This window comes from Mastomys coucha, unplaced genomic scaffold, assembly GCF_008632895.1.
Source record: "Mastomys coucha isolate ucsf_1 unplaced genomic scaffold, UCSF_Mcou_1 pScaffold23, whole genome shotgun sequence".
NCBI classification, from domain to species: Eukaryota; Metazoa; Chordata; class Mammalia; order Rodentia; family Muridae; genus Mastomys; species Mastomys coucha.
In genome coordinates, this window is record NW_022196906.1 from 97841824 (window position 1) to 97860619 (window position 18796).

At 44.3% G+C, this 18796-nt stretch overlaps 1 protein-coding gene across 2 annotated transcripts in view; it reads right to left on the bottom strand.

Moving 5' to 3' along the window:
* The window catches only part of Dnajc13 (DnaJ heat shock protein family (Hsp40) member C13), a 110389-nt gene that overhangs the window by 1098 nt on the left and 90495 nt on the right, over positions 1-18796 (bottom strand). Inside the window, exons 46-56 of one of the 2 annotated variants that reach the window (XR_004111876.1) lie at positions 16799-16898; positions 14769-14843; positions 14297-14409; positions 13089-13258; positions 12904-12946; positions 12354-12527; positions 10097-10276; positions 9716-9856; positions 8083-8226; positions 3945-4044; positions 603-711 (exon numbers count right to left, since the gene is read on the bottom strand). Coding sequence is in view for 1 of the 2 variants with exons in the window: in XM_031345643.1 (XP_031201503.1) it covers positions 3945-4044; positions 8083-8226; positions 9716-9856; positions 10097-10276; positions 12354-12527; positions 12904-12946; positions 13089-13258; positions 14297-14409; positions 14769-14843; positions 16799-16898 (1240 nt within the window). In the remaining variant the exon portion in view is untranslated. The remainder of the gene's footprint in view (positions 1-602; positions 712-3944; positions 4045-8082; positions 8227-9715; positions 9857-10096; positions 10277-12353; positions 12528-12903; positions 12947-13088; positions 13259-14296; positions 14410-14768; positions 14844-16798; positions 16899-18796) is intronic. The other variant, XM_031345643.1, reaches the window with a different exon arrangement.

An 18796-nucleotide genomic window follows, 5' to 3' on the forward strand; every position in this document is an offset into this window, starting at 1 on the left:
AATCCAGGGTACCTAAAGAGCTATGTTACATGGAAAACATGGGAGCAAACAGACGGTAGATGCCCTCCCCACCCCTCAGCCCATCTCAAAGTGATGCACGACTGGATTCTCAACATAAGCAGCTTCCAAGACGGACAGTCTAAGTAACCTGTTTTCACCTGGTGCAAAGAAAGGCCACTTTAATAAGCGACACGGTGTGAACACAGTTCACTATGTAAGTTCTCTCTGAAGAGGAAGGCTCTGGACATTCTTCTCCTAGGTCAAAAGCATGCTCCAAAGGAGACATTAGCATGTTAGCTGTAGTCTCCATGTGTTCTGTGACTTAAAGTCCCTATCTCATAAAAAGATGGCACTTGGAAGCAAGCTTGTCAGCAGTCGCAGGGCTTTGGCCTCTGGAGCTGACTTTGAGCACCACAGACATTTGCTTACATCTCAGAAGCACCACACAATGGAACAAGCACTTGCAAGAAAAACTGGTTTAGCACTGCACAGAGGCAGTGCTTAGCCAAGTCAGAGGAAACATGGCAAATGTGTACACTGGAGGGTCAGGACAGGAAAGGTGGTGAGAGGAGCAGCATGCATTGAGCAAAAGGTTTCTCTACCTGCTTCAGAGAGCTACACAGAAGTTAGCAAGCTGCCTGGCAGAGCAGTTCTAAAGCCCACTCCTGAGGTGAAGGGGGCTGCTGCCAGTTAGAAGGGAAGGAGAGACACCTGGGGGGAAAAAAGAAATGTAAGCAGAAGGGAGTGGTGAGGGTGTGCACACAGCAGAGCAATCTGATGCAGGGGAAGGCAGCAGGACTGATGTAGCACAGAGGCCATAATTCACTTCCGTCTCATTTCCCAGCTTCTGAACACTGACCGTGGATGGGAAATGGCTGCCACACACTGCCAGTGCTGGCGAGGACACAGGTGAGTGCCTGCATGAGCTGGGACTGAAGCTAACCAGAGTGCCTGGGTCCTTGGAGTCAAGTACTTTTAACACCTACTAAAAGGATTTTCCCTTCTTTAGGTCTTGGGAGCCTACACTATCACCTCTCACCTTCTGGTGATCAGCAAAGCAGGCCTCCCACAGACTGCTCAGGAGAAAGACCACCAGACAAACTGGTCCATCAGTACAGCTCGAAAGCCAAAGCCCCGCACTGCTCTCAACTTTAGACAGGCCCAGGTGAGCAAAACCACAAACACTATGGAGGGGGTGCGGTTCCTAAACAATTCAGACTGTGGGCTGCGATGGTTAGAATTGTCCCTCATAGAAAAGCCTCTGAGCATGTCTGGGGGATTGTCTTAATTCGTTAACTGGGGTGGCAGTCCACTGCCCCTCAGCAGGAGTCTGAGATGATATAAAATGGAGAAAAGGAGCTGAACACAAGCATGCACACATTTCTCTCCTTCTGTTGACTGGGTATGAAATGTGATCAGCTGCTGCTTCAGGTCCTGCTGCCTTGATTTCTCCACCATGATGGATGTGCCTTCAACAGCTAATAGAAACCCTTTCTCCTTTAAGTTGCTTTTGTCAGGGTATTTTTTTTTCATGGTGATAGAAAAAAGAAACCAAAATATGGGCTCAATTTGATTCTTATCAAAATAGGAGGTTATGGCACCAAGCCCTGAGTGCTACATATTAAAGTAGGCAACACTGAAGTTACTGGGCAGTCTTGGGCAAACTCACAAGGGTGATGAGGTACTGATACACAGTGATACTTGTTGATCACTATAGACATACAAACAAAACTTTATAGTTGCATATACCATGCTTCCTAAACTTAACTATCTTACACAGGCAAAACAACGCAGAGACATGAAGGGCAATCTTAACTGAAGAACACATTCGGACCTCCTAGACTATAATCAAAGTGTAAATGAGGAGCTCACAAAGAAGCCAGCCGTCTAGTTCTACTCCCTTGCTTTGTCCCAGGGAAAGTGAACTTCGAGTCCCAGCAAGTCTGAGGTGCTCTCGGCTTTGTGCCTCTGGTTCCTAATGGCTTCCTTGGGCTGAGAAGAACAGCTCGCATCTCAGAGGCAGACACAGCAGTTGCATTCTCCAGGGATAAGTGGGAAAAGAGCCGATGTTCCAGGGCTCACGAAAACATTGTCAAAGTGTCAGGAGTCAGAGGAATGAGGCAGCCATGGCTGAGGGAAACCACTCAACCAGATTGGTATTATTATTATTATTATTGTTATTGTTATTTTATTTTGAGACATAATTTATAGCGCTAGCTATCCTGGAACCCACTCTGTAGACCAGGCTGGCCTCAAACTCAGAGATCCGACTGCCTCTGTCTCCTGAGTACTGGAATTAAAGGCATGTGCCACTACTACCCAGCAAAGATTGGGTTATAATTAAATTCTGATTAAACACATCATACATCAAAAAGCATTTGGCAGCACAGGTGGTGAGGAAGCATCCCTTGACTGCAGGGTAGCTCGGAAGCTGAACCCTTGAAGCACAGGCAGGTAATCCTTTCAAAGGAGTAGAGTAAAATTAGTGGGAAAATCTAAGTAACTAACATCTCAAAAGAGAACATTCCAGTCTGGCGGATGAGGTGCCGGGAATGGAGCAGATCTAAAGCAAGCATGGCTCACAGCCAGCCTGTCCAGTATGAACCTGCTTCTAGGCTTCACACAACACACACGTTCCAGTCTTTCTGGCGATGAAGGTGGGTTATACTACTGCTACCTGCCTGTGCCTGTGCACATGTTTGTCGACTGCAGCTCCTACAGCATATCACTGCTGCTTCCTAGAGGCCTCACTCATCCAGGGAAGTGGGTGAAAGAAAAGGCACAGATAGGATACATCTCTCTTCTTGCACTCTGCTCCCAATTCCACGACCATAGCAGGTCCCGGTCTCTGAAGACAAATCCCATCTGCTCTAACCACTGCCCCGGCTAAAGAAGTGCGGTCAGAACATCTTTTACTTGACCCTGATGAAGGCTGGGTATCCAGGGAACCAGAAGCCTCATGTGAGGCTCCTGAAGAGCAGCCTTCAACCTGCACAGCACCACGGCTGCAACAACTTCATTCTCGGCTGAGAAACCCAGGCCGTTTCCCCAACGGGACCACACTTACACTGAAAGGACTGCCATAAAATGTGGGCTGCCAACCCTTAGAAGCATGCTGAGGAGGCCTTTGGTAGGTGCAAATACACTCCTACTTAGACAGTTTGACCTGAGAGAGGCAGGTGTTGGGCAGACCAACACTACACTATCTCTCCATAGAAAACAGTAGGACACAACCAGAGGACCAACAAGCATAGTTCAGGTGCTTATGGATTTAGGGCTCAGTCCAAGTCATGAGAAATGACTTATATTAAAGTGGTCACAAGAAGGGGAAACGGTAGTGTCCCAGCTAAGTGGGAAATTAAAAGAGGTAAACCATTTTCCAAATCTACTGGATCTGAAAATCTGAGAATCAAATCTTTATGATTCTTACAGACTTCTATGAGAACAATCAAGATTATTAAAACAACGGAGCTGTGTGGGGAAACCTGGCTGTTCCCATTTCTCTGTCCATCAGCGCTGGTTAGAAAACGCTGTGGGGCTGCTGTCTACTTCCATGCTGTTATTCCAGGCAGGTGGAGTCACCGCCTACTCATTAGGCTAACCTCACACTGGAGAGCTTTATAAGGGATGGTATGGTTTGCCTTTACTGCAGCAACTTAATACTATTTCTTTTCAGACCAAAGTCAGTGATGAAAAGGATGGTTTTTAAATGACCAGGCAGCTTGTGTGTCAAATGAACACGTCCTGAGCATCATTTAGTCTTATTTGTAACAGCGCTGACATATTTTCCCCAGGGGAAAGACAAACCTGCACTGAAAACATTTACTCAGAGCCCCGCTACTCACAGGAACCAGACGCCCAGGGGATGGTAGGAACGCTACTGTAAGTCGGCTCAGAGCAGGAGGAGGGCCTGCGGATGGGAGGTGTCTGAAGGTCTGACTTACCTGTGAGGTATCCTGCTGTTTGGGAGTCAGAAATGAACAAATCATGTTTCTGGTCTTTGAAGGCACTCCAGACTGAAGATCGAGAGAGGATTTCATTCACCTGGAGAAGTAGAGCAACCCCTTACTTAGCATGATTACGTTAGGGACTGGTCATAAAAAGACTCAACAAAGCAGGAAACAATTTCCAAAGCCAGAAAGCCACTGGGAAAGAACCAGGACCTGAGTCCCAGGCACTGTGCAGGGCACATCTCACTGAACCAGACCTAGGAAGGGCTGGGGAGAAGATGCTGAAAGCTGGAGTTACAACCTTCAATCAGCCTTTTCTTCAAAGGACGGGCTGTGTCTTTGAGGAGATCATGAACAACACACATGAGAAAGTAAGTGAATAGACAAAATATCAGAGTATTACATATAAAATGGGCATTCTATGAAACACATACATAACAGAGGTAGTGTGGGTTTGTGTGAATGTGTACAAGACTGAGACAGAAAGTAAATGTGTATGTATAGAAAACACCAATTGAAGAGGCTATTGGGATTGAAGTAGGTGCAGACCCAGAGGACACAATCCAGTGTCTCTTTGTCCGTCAGTCTGGTGTGTGCACTGCAGCACAGCTCTTCATGCATAGGCATCATGGCGGCAGCATTCCAGCCTGGGTAGGAAGCAGCATGCGTGGGGATCTGAGAAGGATGGAGGAGTCCTGGCTTTAGAAGTCATCGTCCATTTGTTCCCCTTTGAAGTGGGTGGGTGTCAGGGTCACTTGGCTGATTTCATTCCTAGACATGCCAATGCAGGTCAGGGGAAGACAAGCAGGACACAGCGAGCCTCACTTGCTGTGCAGAACACCCAGTCATCAGCTAAGGACTAAAGCAACATCTGTCACCTGTCTTCTTTAGTGTCATTTTAAATGGTTCCAATACCGAGAGAAAGCCAGAGGCATTAAAAAATGTCTTTTCTTGAGACACAGAAGCCGAATTTCACTAAGGGAAAGTTTAGTAGGCTAAGCATAAAAGGAACATTTATACACAGAAATGTCCCAAATCTTCACCGGGATTAATGGGCAATGTAGAAATTACATACACAATGAAAAACTTAAGCAAAGAAATGAAACATTTTAATATAACCCACAACAGTGACAAATCCCAATGTTAAAATGTAGAACAGATAGACAGAGTAGTGGCTGCAGGATGAAGAGTGACACTGTCATGGATAACCCCTGTGCCTGGGAGCGAGGCAGGGTGGCGTACTCAGTGCTGCTGAGGTGGGAAGGCCATTTAGTTGTTCACTATAGCTGACCTCATGTTATGTGTGATGGCTAGTACTATCAACGTAAAACAATCTAGACCAGTGGCTCTCAACCTCTGGGTGGCGACCACTGGAAAGCACTAGAAAGTACCTGTTCCCAATGGTCTCAGGAACTCAAGCCTCTGCTCAGCAGCAAAATTATATAGTATAGTATAAAATTACAGTCATATAGTATAAAGTAGCAATGGAAATACATACACAGACGGTGTGGGGGGGGTGTTAAGACCATAGGTGTTTTCTGAGGGTTGTGAACCCCAGGTTGAGAACTGCTGATCTAGAATAACCTGTGCATGACTATGGGGGACTGTCTAAATTGCCTTAACTTAAGTAGGAAAGTCTGCTCTGAACCTGTAGAAGCCTTTCGAAATTGCTTGCACGAGGAACCTGAAGAGTTTGGAAGCATGGATTAGCAAACCCTCAACTCCTGAAAAGAGAGCATGGTGGGAAACAGAAGACAAGAATACAGAGAGAAATGAAGAAGAGTTGGAGCCCAGCTCATGAGCTTTCTGAAAAGAACAAGGACTCTGTAAGGAGCTGGGCTGGGGGCATTTGTGTGATGTTTTGGCCAAGAATCTGGCCTAATCATTCTGATTGTTCTGAGACGTTCTACTGTTCTGAGAATTTGAGTGAAGTTTGGGTTAAAGATAACAGACTAATTCATATGGCAGAGGAAATTCCCAAACAGGAGAACATTCAAGCTGATGCTAAAAAAGTTAGTACCACTAAAAAGAGGTTTCCCATGCTGCACCAGGACAACAGAAAACATGTCCCTGGCACAAACTCCACCCCTCAGAGATCTATCTTGTGATGCTCCAGACTCATTGAAGGGAAGAGAGCCTATACTGAATGGGTTTCCTCACAAGCAACCCCTGCAAGTGTTTCCCAGTCAACGCACAGAAGCAGATGCAGCTGCATTCCTTGGGGAGAGACCCTTCTCAGCTGGTGGCAGAACCTGGCAATATCATCCATGGAAGACAGATTTTGAAGGCATGAAAGAAAACAAGATTTAAGGAGATCACCCACAGCTAGACAAGGTTCTTAGGTGAGTGTCCCCAGTGTTCCTGGGAAGCCACTGCATGAGGCTGAGAAGACAGAACCTAAGATGCCGTGGAGCCCTGGATCCATGGGAAAAGTTGCAGGAAGAGAGGCGGTGGAGCAACATGAACTCTCTGGAGGCCAGAGCATCTAAGGTTGCACTGGGGCTGGGCTTTCTTGTTCACTACCTGGAATTTGATCTTGCGTTGGTCTGATCATTCCTTGCTAAGCCTGGGTACTCTTGTTTGTGTCATTATATGCATATAACTTGATTTTACCTTTACAGAAACACACAGATAAGGCACTTTAGACTGTTGGTAACCATGGGGATTTTTAAGAAGTTGGACTGAGTGTATTTCATGTAATAACATGCTCATAAATCTCCGAGGACAAACAGTGGAAGATTATGGCTTAAAAATAATGTATTTGCAGCAAGGTGACAAAGGGTGGAGTTGTGGTGGTTAGTGTTGTCAACATCAATGTACATTTAAGATTCCAAAAAATTTTGTCTCACACAGGAGATAGGCTCTGGGCCATGTCTGTGGAAAACTGCCTGGAATGGCTTAATTGATATAGAAGGACCTACTCACCCCCCCAGGGCACCTCTCCCTGGTGGGATCTTGACCTGCTCACCCCCAGTGGGATCTTGGACTGAAGTAGGAGAAAGTTACTGAGCAGCAGCAGAGATTGATTTATTGCTCTGATTCCTGGTTGTAAATACAGTGTGCCCAGTTGCTTCAAGCTCCCGGCACCCACAATGGACTCCAAACATGAGCCAGAGTAAGCCTTTCTCCCTAAAACTTTTAGAGTAGTTTATCAAAGCAGCAGGAAAGGTGTGGAAAGCCGCTTGAGCCCTTATTTGGCTAAGCTTGCTGCCCTTGGTTGCTTCCGCATTTGGTGACCTATCTGCTTTTGTCACGTGGCCCATTGGGATTGGCTAAGCTTGGGAGTGCTTAACGGCTGAGGGTGTTGCCCTTGGTGCTGAAGTTTAATGGCCGAGGGCCTTGCCCTTGGTGCTGAAGACTGTTGAAGGTTCCTGAATGATCTGCTAAAAGAGCTCGAGGGTCGCAGACGAGATAGAAAGGGAACTGCAGATGGAACTGCAGACGTCACTTCAGAGAAGAGGATGAGAGCTTCAGATGCAACAGTAACAGAGGGGGCAGGAGAGATGCTGAGCGGGTCAAGGTGTGGTGTGCTAAGCTTGACAACCTGAATTCAATCTCCAGGACCTACACAGTATAAGGAGGGAACAGACTCCTGCAAATTGTCCTCTGACCTCGAGGTGTGAGTTCTGGCACATATGTACTTGTGCGAGCATGTGCACACGCACACACATACCTCTTGTTAAAACGAAATCAGTTGAAAGTGAAGCTGAACCATGCATCCTTCAGAGGCCTGATATCATCTGTGCAGCTGGAATATATTAACACAGCTGTTCTGTAAATAAACTAGCACTTTACGATCACTGATAAAAACACTTAAAATGATGTTCAGATCTTTTAAACGGTACCTGATTCTATATGAAGTATTTCAAATTCTTCCACACTAAGACTTCTACTTGTTTTCTTCTTGAAATGCAAGACACACTGTCACTGTGCAGAAAGAGACTCCCCCTCAAGTCTTTTGGGGACAAGACTGTGATTTCTTGCAGCTGTGAAGCAGTTATGCAAAACTAACCCTGTGAGTGACTGAATGCAGGTTCACTGCTCGCTGACAGCCAAGTTCCTCACTCTGAAGACACTCCATAGTCAGGAGCACAACAGTGCTTCCTGCGGACAGACAGACAGACAGACTCACCTGTTCTCCATACTGCAGACTCCGAGTCATCGCCTTCAGAGCTTTGACAATCTGGGCCTTAGTGGCAGCAGGGCTGTCGAGGTTTTCAAGGCCTACGCCTTCAAGCAGCTTTAACAGGTATGGGACCAACTCTGCTTTCAGAGCCTGGAAGGAGTAGTCAGCATTCATGAGCACAATATGTATGTCAGCTACCAAAGACGTAATTTCATCATAAGGATCGTATCTACAGCAGGGCAGCCCGTTCTTAGCATTTCAATGCAGATACGGATTTTTTATTTTAGTATTGAATAGAAACAGCATTCTTACATAACGTGATTCTTATTCAGTTCTACCAACTGCTCTAATGCTATGCATTACATAATCTTCCCAACACTGAATAAAGCACAATTATTATTTCAGAAAATCAGTGCACACAGAGAAAACAAGCGTACATCACAAAGCTGGGTATAAGAGAACCTTCACCTGGACCCAGGAGGGGCAGAAGCCAAGCTTTAAGCCACAGCCTCTGAAGAACTCTACGACCTTTGGCTCCTCCTACAACACTTTCTCTGTAGTCATCACAGAGTTATCAGCCTGCTGAGAGCTAAATAACAACATGGTGTCGCACAACTTCCTCAGAATCCAGCCAGGTGGGAGTAACTGTGGTAGGCCCAAAGAGATGAACCTGATGTTGGCTTCACTTCAGACGAGAAGGGTGGGCAGAGTGCAGTCAGCGGTCAGGCCTGCAATCAGAGCCTTTGCAGCAGACTAGACCAGTCACCTCAGGTCTATGCCCACTTAGTACCTTTGCCTGTTTACAGAGGGTGGAGGGCTGGGGCGGGGGTGGGGGAGTTGGAGAAGAAGTCGGGGAAGCAGAGGCCCAGATGCAGGGGTTTGTCTCCAGTTTAAGGGCAGCAGATGCCACTTTGTCATCTGGCAGGGTTTGCTGTCAAAGGTTTGAAGATGAAGGGTGAATGAGAAGTTTTTTTATTACTTTCATATTTTTTATGGGAAACGTGATGTGAAGGTGTATCTGTACAATGTAGAATGAGTATATCAAGCTAATTAGCAGAATTTCGCTTTCAAGCGTCTTTGTGATGGTGAGGATATCTAAATGCACTCTTCGTGGTCTTGGCAACATGTGCACACTATCTGCTGCAGCTGCCACAGAGCAAGAGACCCCACACTGAAGCTTTCTATCCGTGACCAACACTGTCCTTTAACTAGCTCACCCTAGCCTCACATAACTAACCACATTCTCTGCTTCTGGGAGCGTGATGGCCGCACAGGTGAGGTTATGTGGTATTTGTGCCCCGAGTAAGAAAGCTCACGTTTGCCTGACTTTATTCTTTCCCTTCAATGTCTGTGTACACTGATACCCATTAAGTCTGATTTCTACTAGATAAGGGACTCTTTAGGCTCAACACTGAGACTCAAGAAACAAGGAATGAATGAACAGAACCCAAATAGAATGAAGTAATTTCTACAAAGAAGCTGAGTGAATGCAAAAAGAGAAAAGGAAGGAAGCTGGTGAGCCTTTAGCCTCTGTGTGAACACAATGTAAAGGAGCACCCACAGGCCTAAGGCCTCCCGCACAACATGGCTTGCTCTGGCTCGCCTGCTTTCCTCACACTGTTCAAAGAGAGCCACTTACCTGTGCTACTAATTCACTCTGCTCCTTCTGGAACATTCGATTAATTGCTTCACAGGCCAGACCAACAGTATCTGCGCGCTTCTTCATTCCATTCATCAGTGGCCCAATGGTCTCCAAGGATGCCATGGCTCGAACACATAGCTAAGAGCCGGAATGACAAGGATACTTGTAGAGCAGACTACTATACAGAGCAACGTAAGTTCTACAGGAACAAAATGCAATTCAAATCCTATTCGTGAGGGAATTAAGTTCCATCTCTACTAATCATCCCACTGAAACTGACAGAAAAACTTACAGTAGAATGAGCCTTAGACTCTGAAGTGCCATCAAAAGAGAGCACATAAACTGGAACTCTAGGCTCCTGAGCAGACTCATCAATACCTCATTGTCAGACAGGACGTGAATAACCCGAATTGCACTCTTAGGAATGGCATTGTTTCTGTGATTCATCGCCTGGATAACTTTGGGAAGATGGCCCAATGGCGGGACTTGATCTGCCAACTGAGGCTGTGCACTGAAGAGACAAACTGTGGCCATGGTCAGGGTTTCCAGAGTTTCCCCCTGGAACAACAACAACATCAGAGCCAATAAACCAGAAAGCACTGAAAAAAATTCTTAAATTGCCTTAATAATTTGTTCAAAACTAGAGAATAAAAAACTCCAAGTGCTGACACCTGAAATCCAACTCACACATCCTAAGAGAGCAGCAAACACTCTCTCTCTTTGATAAAAGGCATAAACCTAAGGAGCTAGGAATGTGTCATTGCATTCTAAGAAGCCCTCACTGGGCCAGCTGTACTTTGTTTTTATGGCAGAGGTAAAAGATCACTGCTAAATGGCTACGTGAGGATTTAAGACTGGGTTACAACATGCTACTGGGATACAGCAGCAAGAATCCAAGAGAATGCAGAAGTAGCTGGTGTTTCTCCAAGTTCTATGGAAATTCCTATCACAAGCCAACAACCCCTTAACTGAAATGCTTCAATCCAGAACTGTCTTAGATCTCAGAGTATTTACATAGACATTACTACCTGGCTTTGGGGGTCACTGGGATACTTAAGGGCTGTGATTTTAGAGCACCTGAGACTTTCTATTTTCAGAATAGAAAGGTTTGACCTATGTTTAATAGACTAGCTACCATTATAGTAGATCTGATTGTAGATCATGGCTTTCAAAGACATACACCTCATACTATTACACAACACACACACACACACACACACACACACACACACACACACACACACACACACACACACAGAGCAAATGCTTTTGAAAGGAACAAAGAAATCAGAATATGGCCTACAAAGAGAGGTGACACATAAGAACATTCTTACGTGTGTTACCTATTTTAGCTTCTGAGGATCGCCACTCTCCTCTCTGTCACTTAGAGACTGGGGACTGAGCACAGGCCTTCTGAATACTAAGTGTTTTACAACTTAGCTACATATCTGGTGCTGAGGGTTTTGTGCTACAAGAAACCATGTGACAGCAAAACTATTAGCATCAGAGAAACAGCTGGGGAGAGGAACACTGGCAAATATTTGGCATGCTAATCCTATTTCTCAACTGATTTGTGTGATGAGTGTTTTGCCTGAATGTATGTTTGTATATCACATGTATCATGTGTGTAGTTTCTACAGAGACCAGAGAGGAACAAGATCACCAGACCCTCTGCAAGAGAAGCAATGGCTCATAACTGCAGAGCAATCTCTTAGCCCCACTTACAACTTTATTTTTAAATTTTTTCACTAAGCTAATAATAGTTACAATTTCCAAGGATTTAAATGTGGCAGACATTAATCCAGGTACTCCATGAACATTAACTCATTGCAACCTCAGCCTCATGGGTAGGTAAAACTGCACATGGCAATTGAGGCAGATTCAACAAACCACAGAGCAAATCCCTGTAGACTGAGGTGGTCCAGAACCATCTAACTAAATAGCCTGGGCTCTTAATTTAGCCTGTTCTATGCTGATTAGTTCAGCAATGATTAGTCTCTGAACTTTTCAACCTAAACATCTGGTTAGCAAATGTATTAATACTATCAGGAAGACTGAACTGAACACCAGGGCGAGACTGTGCCATCACTTGTGTTTTCCTCGCAGCCTCTGGTGAGGACAGGCACAGCCCATCCACCCAGGTGCTGTCATCCCTGCTGACAGTTCCTGTGGTGAGGGCTATGTCTGCCAGACACAGAATGTGCAGGGAAGAGCCTTTCACAGTTGCAGAGAAAAACTTGACATTTAATGTTTCTCTTCAACTATGTATGGGCAGAGAAACCTCTAGAGTGTCTACAACTGTAAGAAATAGCATTTTCTCAATATGTGCAGCTCTAACTGTGTTCCATAAACAACCGCTTTACTGAAGGGTTTCACTACTGATATTCTCTCTCTCCCTCCATCAACATGTACATGTGGATTCGAATGCATTTGCTCTCATGAGGTTTGCTTTCTTCCATGCTGGACACCACCCTCAGAGCGTGCACATGCTAGGTAAACACTCCACCACTAGAGTTCCCTGGCCCTGGAGCTGCGAACCGAGCGAGAGGCATCCGATGTTCCCTGGTCAGTGAGGATGAGCTTTGGAGGGAAATGTAACTAGTATATGTAGCAACTACTCGTTGATGAAGCTTACATGTGGATTGTTCTTCTCCAGGAGCTCAGTTAATTTCTCCAACAGAGCAATAAGAAACTCTCTGGGTTTTCTCAACACCCAAGCTGGCTGTGCAATAAAGATCCTCAAGAAAACTCCTCCGACAGCAAGTTCACCCTCTGCTTCTCCAAACACCACAGCAAAGTCTTCAGGCAACTTTAAAGAGGGGAGAAAGAATCACTAGTAAGTCATCTTAAATTATCACTTGTCTGTAAAATGAGAAATGTAAGACCATTAATGAAATCTTCATACAATAAACTAGTACAAAAATAGCCATTAGTATTGTGTTTTAGACACAATAAAATTGTAGTAATTAAGAGATTTCCTTTTAATTGTAGCCTATAATGGTGCCTTTAGCTATTTAGTTCAAATGTTAAGTATTACCATTTTTACATGTATTTGAAGCCTGGGCATGCCAATGTGTCTTAAGAACAAAGTAACTAATAGCTACAAGCTGACAAACTGACTCAACAGGAATTAAAAACAACAACAACAACAACAACAACAAAACTAAAATAAAAGTGTAGTTTACCTTCCAGTTCACATCAGGGTTGTCCCGTTGGTTTCTAAAGTGCCTTGGGGGGAAAGAGAGTAGGAAAACTACACTTTAGTAAACCAACCTTCAGAATAAGGGCTGTGGAAAAGGCAGAGCAGGAGCCACGCCCCATCTCACCCCCTACCCCCCCACCCCCAGCTCTGGGGCCAATTTGTACTTACTCCAGCATCATCTCTCTCACAGTTGTGGAAACCTTATCTCTGGAGCTGTCATTCCAGATCAGCTCTGGATTTTCATGAGTTCCCTCAAATATATGCACAGAAGCTTCAGGGTTGTCTCTCATGGCATCCATGAACACACTGGGCAGAAATTTCATTAATGTAATTCGAACCTAGGAGAGGAAGTTCAGAGTTTTAGGGGCTACTGGAAACATCTCAATATCTGACTTATTTCAAGTTTTCTAAGACACGGTAACAGTGCAATCTATGCCACAGATTAGATAAATAAGAGCAAAAGACCTGGAGAGGGAGGGAAGAGATCTTGATCAATGCCAAAGTAGCCTTAACAAGATGAGCTGCCATACTTATCCATCCAGTTACTTCTCACTCCAGCCAGGCATGGGGCCTTACGCCTGTCATTTCAGCTGAGGTCAGAGGACCGATAGGAGTTCAAGGCAGATTAGGCTCTGTAGGGAGTCCGAGGCCAGCCTGAACTACAGTGTGAGTAACCGTCATAAAACAGGAGACTGTTGACAGACTGACTGACAGGCCAACCAACCGACCAACACATCCACCCAAGAAAAAATTCAGAAGCACTGGTGTGGAGTCCAGAACACTCTCTGTACAGGTTCGTGTATGTGCAATACAGCCATCAGTTAGCAGTTGGATGAATGGCCATAGGTTCTTCTGGAAGCAGGGCTTTGAAGTTATAGAGCCTTTCTGGGGCAGAGAATTTAACTTGACCCCTAACCTGCTGTACACACTTGACTGAAGATTTATACCCAGCACACTGTACCCTAGTCTTCCGGCCTATGCCTGTGCTCCTCAGCTGCCCAGGACAGGACAGTGGCTTAGCCTACACACCATCTGTTGTGGACATCTCCTCCCCACTCCATGCTGAGTTTACAGGTACACAGTGCCTGTACATCTTTGTATCAAGGTGCTGGGAATTCAAGTCTAGGTCATTTTGCTTGCACAGCAGGCAATCTTACCCACTGAGCCAGCTCAGCCCCACTCTTCTCTTGGAGAGTGTAGTAAGCAGCTATTATCCTGCTCCCTGTTCTCTTGAGCCTTCTGAGTTTTAGCACAGGCTTCCCTAACAGAGCAGCTCAGCTTCCACAGTAAAGCATTTCCTGTCCTTGTCATCCCAGAGAGACATGAAATCAAACGTCGTGAAATAAGTACCAGAGTAACTGATATTTTGTGCTTACCTTTGGACCTATTAGTTTATCTGCTGTCATTTTGGCAAAAAGTTCTGCTGTCTGGGATCGAACCTGTGGGTGTGTTGAATTACAGAACATATCCAATAAATAAATCAAAGCTCCTATGAAAGAAAGAAAAAAAGACCAATGCTAAAATACAGAGTGACTTTCTCATCAGTACAGCCTCTATTCACTTTCCATATAATTTCAACTCATTACATCTTATACTTTTGATGTCTGTCTTTGTCTTTTGATAAGGTCTCATTATTTTGCTCAGTTTGACCCAAAGTCCTTAGCTCAAATGAGCCCCCTGCCTCAGCCTGTATAGCTGGGAACTGGTGCCACCACAATGATTAGCCAGCTGTTTGAGTTTTTAGACGTCTAACAACACCTTCATGCATTCTACTCCAGACTGCAAGGCAGCTCAAGGTGAACTTCAGGACACTGAGCTGGACAGATGAGAAAGAGCCGTGTACATTACCTTTTGCCATGGCTTCTTTGATTATCTTTGTATTTGATGCTAAAGCATAGAGAGTCTCCAGAACAAGCTGACGGCCTGCAGAGCAAAAGACACATCAAGGGATGCATCGACCATCCGCTTACACTTAGAGAGCATCTGTGTGCCCAGGCTCAGCCTGCATCACTATGTTACATTATACTCCACCCTCGTGTTAACCAGCAAGGGAGCTACGACTGTGATATGAGGAAACTGAGGCCCAGCCCAGCTCACCCAGCCCAGGGTCTCATAGTGAGGTGGTGCTCTATCTGGTTTCCCACCTATGTCTGCTTCCCTCTCAAGTCCACACTCATGACCACTATGCTACACTGTCTTCCTGTTCCTGATGGCCCAATCACTACTTCCTAATATTCAGAGGACACCCTATTAGACACCTAAGATTTCTACCTGTTGTTACTATCTAAGGAGAAAGAAACACCTGTAACTTAGAGCTGCACTCCGAGGACACAACAGTGTCCTTCTGGACACAGCCTGCTCCACTCAACCACTGATGCAATGATGCTCATAATCAAGTGGGAATGACAGGTAAGAGGCCAAAAGAATGAAGAGTTCGCTGCAAGAAGAGGCTGACAAGCACTGGTGGAGAGTCAAACAATAACAGAGCTCCTTAGAAAGTGAGGACAGGCTAAATATCTAAATACCAGATATTCAACTTATAAGAATAAAGTACAGCCTATGCTACATAAATGAAGCAGTAATAATTATATTTTGTCTTTTTAGAAATTATGTGTATTAACATTTTGCCTGCATGGATGTCTGCGTACCACATTTGTGCCTGGTGCTCAGAGGTCAGAAGCAGGTGTTGGATGCCCTGGAACTAGAATTATGGGTTGTGAGCTGTCATGTAGGTGCTCGTAACTGAACCCAGGTCCTCTGCAAGAGCAGCCAGTGCTCTAAAATGCTGAGCCATCTCTAGTTCCTAACTTTACATTTTGAAACTGTGAGGTTTTGCATTAAGCCTTACAAAGCTTGAGAAAGAAAAAGAAAAACCACCTAAACTTGCAGGTATGGCAGTAATAGTCTGCAGACGGCTTTTAGGGTTGCTGTTTTATTATCGTTGTCGTTCTCTTCCTCTTCCTTTTTTGTTAAGACAGGATTTCACAGTGTAACCCTGGCTGGCTTAGACCGCAGAGATCCATTTGCTTCTGCCTCCTGAGTACTACCATTTTAAAGCTATCCCAAGCTTGCTATTTATTCAGTATTTAGAAATAAGAAATAAGAAAACAGTATTTAAGAAAAATACAACTCCATTCCATTAACTGACCCTGAAGAAACAACAAACAACATAAGATCCATGAAGGCCCAACTCTCAGACTGAAGGGAGGTAGAATTAAGGGCCACACACCATCCAGAAGTTAGCAAAGATGACTGGTAATCTATCACAGTTATTTGTTTTTGTGACTGGAGTTGTTCTGCAAATGGCTGAAACACCAATGACCTTCCACAAAGCAACCTTAAGGCTAGAACAAGCGCAATGACTGACTATTACGGTGGACAACTGTACTGCTTCCCAGGAACCTCCATCAGTATAAGCTGTACTCAGGAAATCAGGCTGTCATGTTCTATAATCTCCTTGGTGATATCTCTATGGGTATTAAAAATAGACGATAACAGGCACAGGACTAAGTGCAAAGTAGTCTCTACCTTAAGCATTCTTTCCAGTACCCAAAATCTTATAATGAAATACAGCACGGGATGCTGGCACATGCTCAGTGACTCAGACCTAGACTGCTCAGCAAACTGACACTCCTGGGTTATTTTCCTGAGTTTTTAAACATCTTTCACTCCCCAGATTCTGCTTTTATATGGGAAACAACATAATTTCATTCACTTATACAAAACATATTTAGAAAGACAAACCTAGTATGGTGAATACTACTTCAAATACTCCAAAACTCGACATGGGTGCCATGTGTCTCGTGTGTCAACTGTGAACGCTGACCCCTATGAGCTATCACGCTGTGGTTTCCAAAACCATCTGTGCATTTACTTACTTGATGGCAATGAGTGTAGAAGAGCCAACAAGTTGGACAAAACCATGGATTCTGCAATGTTATTGACACAGTCTTGGTTGGATGTCACTATATTCACAACCTGAAAATTAATTAACAGGACATTAAATAATTGTGATCCTAAATTAAATGAAGTGGTGATTTTATAAAAGTGACCAACATGTTTGGAAGACAAAACACTTAATTTTTTGAAGAGTTTAATTTCAAAAGATTGGCTCTTAATGTGATCATCTGAGAAACCTTCTGTCTGACATTGAATGCTTCCGCCCCCCGCCCCCCTTGAACAGTGGTCACAGATGGGGAGCAGTTAGGGAGGACTGGTCTTCACTATGATCTCTCTTGCTTTAGGAGGACGTATCCTTAACAGCTAACATAACAAGCTGCTCTCTAACCTCCATTATAAAGAAATCGATATATTTTTCTTTCTCTAGCCACTGTTGCATATAACTAAAGACTGATGCCACTTGAACCACTTTTAGCATTTGAGAACACTATTCTAGACCTAATAATGTTTGCTTAAAGTTACGAGATGTAGCAGAGGGCTGCCTTGTCTAGCTTCAGTGGGAGAGGATGAGCCTAATCTTGTAGAGACTTGATGCCCCAGGAATGATGAATGGGGGGAGCACTCTCTCAGAGGTGAAGGGGATGGGGATGAGGTGAAAAAAAAAAGTTACAAGATGGCTAGGTGGTGGTGGCACATGCTTTTAATCCCAGTACTCAGGAGACAGAGGCAGGTGGAGATTCTACAGAGTGAGTTCCAGGACAGCCAGGGTGACACAATAAACCCTCCCCTGAATCCCGCTCCTCCAGGCCCCTGCAAAAAAAAAAAAAAATCCAAAACTCTGAAGGAAGTAAATGTTCTCAACATAAAGAAAATGCTTGTTCAGTTCACCATCATTTTGATGTTTGTTTTAAGCATGTGCTGAGTTTGCTGTTGAAAACTGGTTGTTTTGCTGGCAGTAGTAGCACAAGCCTTTAACCCCAGCACTCCATAGATCTCTGAGTTTGAGGCCAGCCTGGCCTACAGAGTGAGTTCCATGACAGCCAAAAAAATCCTCTCTCTAAAAACCAAAAGGGGCTGGAGAGATGGCTCAGTGGCTAAGAGCACTGACTGCTCTTCTGGAGGTCCTGAGTTCAAATCCCAGCAACCACATTGTGGCTCACAACCATCCATAATGATATCTGATGCACTCTTGTGGTGTGTTGAAGACAGCTACAGTGTACTTACATGTAATGAATAAATCTTTAAAAAAAAAAAAACAAAAGAAGAAGAAAAGAAAACTGGTTGTTTTATTTTAATTATAGCAACATGTTAGAAATAACTTTTTTCTTAAATGTTGATAATATGAAAAATTTCTAATTCATCCTAAATACTGTAGTATTAAGTTAGTGTACAGAATTGGTGTTTTTGAGTTATTTGACATAGATTTCTTTGTTGTATGATGATTTAAAAATCCAACATGTAAAAAATATTTATATTTTTTAAATAAAGCTGACAGTTAAAAGTTAAAAAAGAAAAAGAAAAAAGAAAATTCTTGTTTTACTTTCTGACATGTGTAACGACTATTCTGTTACGAATGTGATGAGCTGAGAGAGGTAATCTTAGGACACATTATACAGTGTTGTTTGTTTTTAAAAGCTACTTTCGTACCTGCTCTTACAGGGTTGAAAGTGGTGTTTTCAGTAATAAACCATGTGTTACAATGACAGGGCCATCTGAGGATGACCTCAACACCATACTCTGAGTTGCCTGGACAAACACTACCCTGATCAGCGGCTTCCTGATCCCATCAAGAGCTGCAACCTAAACAGCATCCTATGGGATTAATGGTTTCATTCTTTTTGAGTAAGGGCCTCCAGCTTCTCTGGGAGCCTTACCCATCAAGGGCTTGTGATAGCCTAACTCTTCACCAAGGTGTCTGCAAGCCTCGCTGAAACAGTTACTTCTGTGCTAGGTGTGTGTGAGAGGGGGGGGGAGAG